The sequence below is a fragment of the Musa acuminata genome, unplaced genomic scaffold (genome assembly GCF_036884655.1).
Source record: "Musa acuminata AAA Group cultivar baxijiao unplaced genomic scaffold, Cavendish_Baxijiao_AAA HiC_scaffold_1139, whole genome shotgun sequence".
In the NCBI taxonomy this organism is placed as follows: domain Eukaryota; kingdom Viridiplantae; phylum Streptophyta; class Magnoliopsida; order Zingiberales; family Musaceae; genus Musa; species Musa acuminata.
Window position 1 is genome coordinate 1,013,134 of NW_027021351.1, and position 2,720 is coordinate 1,015,853.

Sequence of the window (2,720 nt, forward strand, 5' to 3'; positions counted from 1 at the left end):
CGGTTAATCTCATCTAATGATAATATCGACAAATCTTTTAAGCATTGAATAAGAGAGCTCAAAACACACCTAAAGTTTACCTTCCGGTGGAAGCAACGTGGGTGGGTCCAGTTAGCACGCCCCGTCAAAGAACAATCACCCGCGTCTCCAATTGGTGGAAGCCTCTTTCCCACGGATCGCTACTCCAAGCCGTCGATCCAAACCGAATTCAACGGTCCAAACCCCTCGATCCGAGGCACTCGAAACGCCTCGCTCCCACCTCTACAAAACCCCCACCCCGGCGGTGTGGCGGTCGCAGACGAATCATTCCGCTTTGCTTTCACCGACTTTTTCTTTTTTCCGAGCAGTCGAATGGACGCTGGCGGTGGTGGTGGCAAGGTGAAAAGGGGAGCCGCCGGCCGGAAGGGTGGTGGCCCCAGGAAAAAGCCCGTCTCCCGCTCCGTCAAGGCCGGCCTCCAGTTCCCCGTTGGCCGGATCGGGCGATACCTCAAGAAGGGCCGCTATGCTCAGCGCGTCGGTACCGGTGCTCCCGTCTACCTTGCCGCCGTCCTGGAGTACCTAGCTGCCGAGGCAATCCATTACCCTTCCCGCATTCCATTCCGATGATCCCTCCGAGGGCTCTGCTCGACCTTGCTTACCGTTGTGGATCTGCAGGTGCTGGAGTTGGCTGGGAACGCGGCGCGCGACAACAAGAAGAACCGGATCATTCCCAGGCACGTGCTTCTGGCCATAAGGAACGACGAGGAGCTGGGGAAGCTGCTTGCGGGGGTGACCATCGCGCACGGAGGCGTGCTCCCCAACATCAACCCGGTGTTACTGCCGAAGAAGAGCAACAATGCCGCCAAGGAGCCCAAGTCGCCGTCGAAGGCCACCAAATCGCCCAAGAAAGCTTAGGATCTGATGCCCTCGACGCATTTGCTTTCCTCTTTCGCTCCTACTTTTGTATCTAACTTGCAATCCCTTTGTTGAGTGGCAATCGCCAATACGTTTGATTGGCTTTCAATGGAATGTTGGTGGAATTGAGACTAATATGATCCTTACAATGATATCAACATCTCATTTGCTTTATATTTGGTTCGTTCTATCTCCTATGATTCATGTTCTTCAGACACTGAATTCTTAGGTGATTTTGATTTTTGAAGCTAATTATTTTGAGGATACGAAGTTCGGAAAGACTTGTAACATAAAATAAACATTGAATTCTTGAAATAAAAAATATTCTATTGTTAACCTTTTTGGGGAGGTATCCCTTTTTACTTTTTTTCTTCTTCCAATTAGTGTCTTTTTCTTTTCAGTTTTGAAAATATCTCTAATGAAAAATATTATTTATAACTCTAATAAAAATATTATAGATAATATATAACTTTATTTTTTATTTTTAAACTAATAACATATTTAATTAAAACTCTTTTTTAATTAGGTGAATTCTTCAGAAAAAAAATCCTCTTTTTGTTTTTTTTCTTCGAGAAGCTCCCTATATTTAGTATTAATAGCGTCCCTTGTTTACCTAATACCTGAAATATCTTCTGCCACTTAATTACTTTCCTCTATTTTTCGTAAGGATCGGTCCATAAGATGAACCGGTCAAGTTGCAACATGTCTACACTGTGCTGCAGTACTTCTAACAATATAGGAAAATACTATAATACTTCTATTTTTGTACTACAGTATAATATTTTCTTTGTATTACTGAAAACATTGTACCATAGTGTAAAGAACATTATAACATGATAAAAAATACAATAACATAATATTTGTAAATTATGTTATAGTATTTTCTTAGTATTACTTAAAATACTGTGGGATAGTGTAAAAATATTATAATTGGACTAGTTCATCTTATTGATTGTTATAAAAAAAAAGGTGATTGGCTGTGAAATCAAGCATATTTTAATTATTAGGCAAAAAATTCTGAAAATGAGAAACATTTCTCGAAAAAAACCCAAAAAAGAGATTTTTCCTGCCAATTTATTTTTCTTCAATATCTTTAAGGAATAAGAAATATAAAATGAAAACATTTTGAGCAAATTCTTGTAAAAAATTCAAAATTTTTTAATAAAATATTTTTTTAAAATGATGATATTATTGGTTATCGTCTATGCCCAACACTTTCACTCTCACCTATGCTAAAGTAATGGAGGACAAAGAGGCATCCCATGTGCCCTAGTTCTTGTGTGAGGGTCGTGAGCGAGGTCCAATAGAGTCCACAGAGGTAGGGGCAAGTTTGACGAGGGCTAATGAGTTTTCGAAAATAAGGGCGGGTTTGATAAGGTAAAGGGGAGGTAAGGTATGATGGTGGTGATGGTTGCCTATGCCATCAGCGAGAACGACGAGGGCGAGGCATGTAGGAGCGGGTTTGATGGGGGCCAACGTGATACACGAAGGTAGGGGTGGGTCCAACAAGGATGAGGATGCATGGTAAAGGTAAGGGTAAGTCCAACGAAAGCAGGTGTAAAATGATCTTTTCACGCAAGAAAATATGCTTTATGAAAATTTTTAGAAGTTGAGATGTTGAATGAAAATTTCTTAAAATTAAGAATTTTTTTTAGAATTCATCCAAATACTTTCAATATGAAAAATTATTAAGAATTGAGATTTAGTTGTTCTATAAATACTCCTGTATATCTATTTATGGTAAGAGATTTGAGTATGTATTTAAATTAATAGCAATAAATATCAAATCATATAAATTCTGTATTAACTATTTTCTTATTTTATAT

The 2,720-nt window shown here is 39.6% G+C and overlaps 1 protein-coding gene across 1 annotated transcript; it reads left to right on the forward strand.

Annotated features, from left to right (window-relative positions):
* The first annotated feature begins 279 nt into the window (after positions 1–279).
* On the forward strand, positions 280–1,068 carry LOC103999812 (histone H2A). The gene is made up of 2 exons (XM_009421676.3): positions 280–570; positions 655–1,068. Exons 1-2 carry the CDS (start codon positions 352–354, stop codon positions 892–894), a joined length of 459 nt encoding a protein of 152 aa, XP_009419951.1. The 5' UTR covers positions 280–351; the 3' UTR covers positions 895–1,068.
* The last annotated feature ends 1,652 nt before the right edge of the window (positions 1,069–2,720 follow it).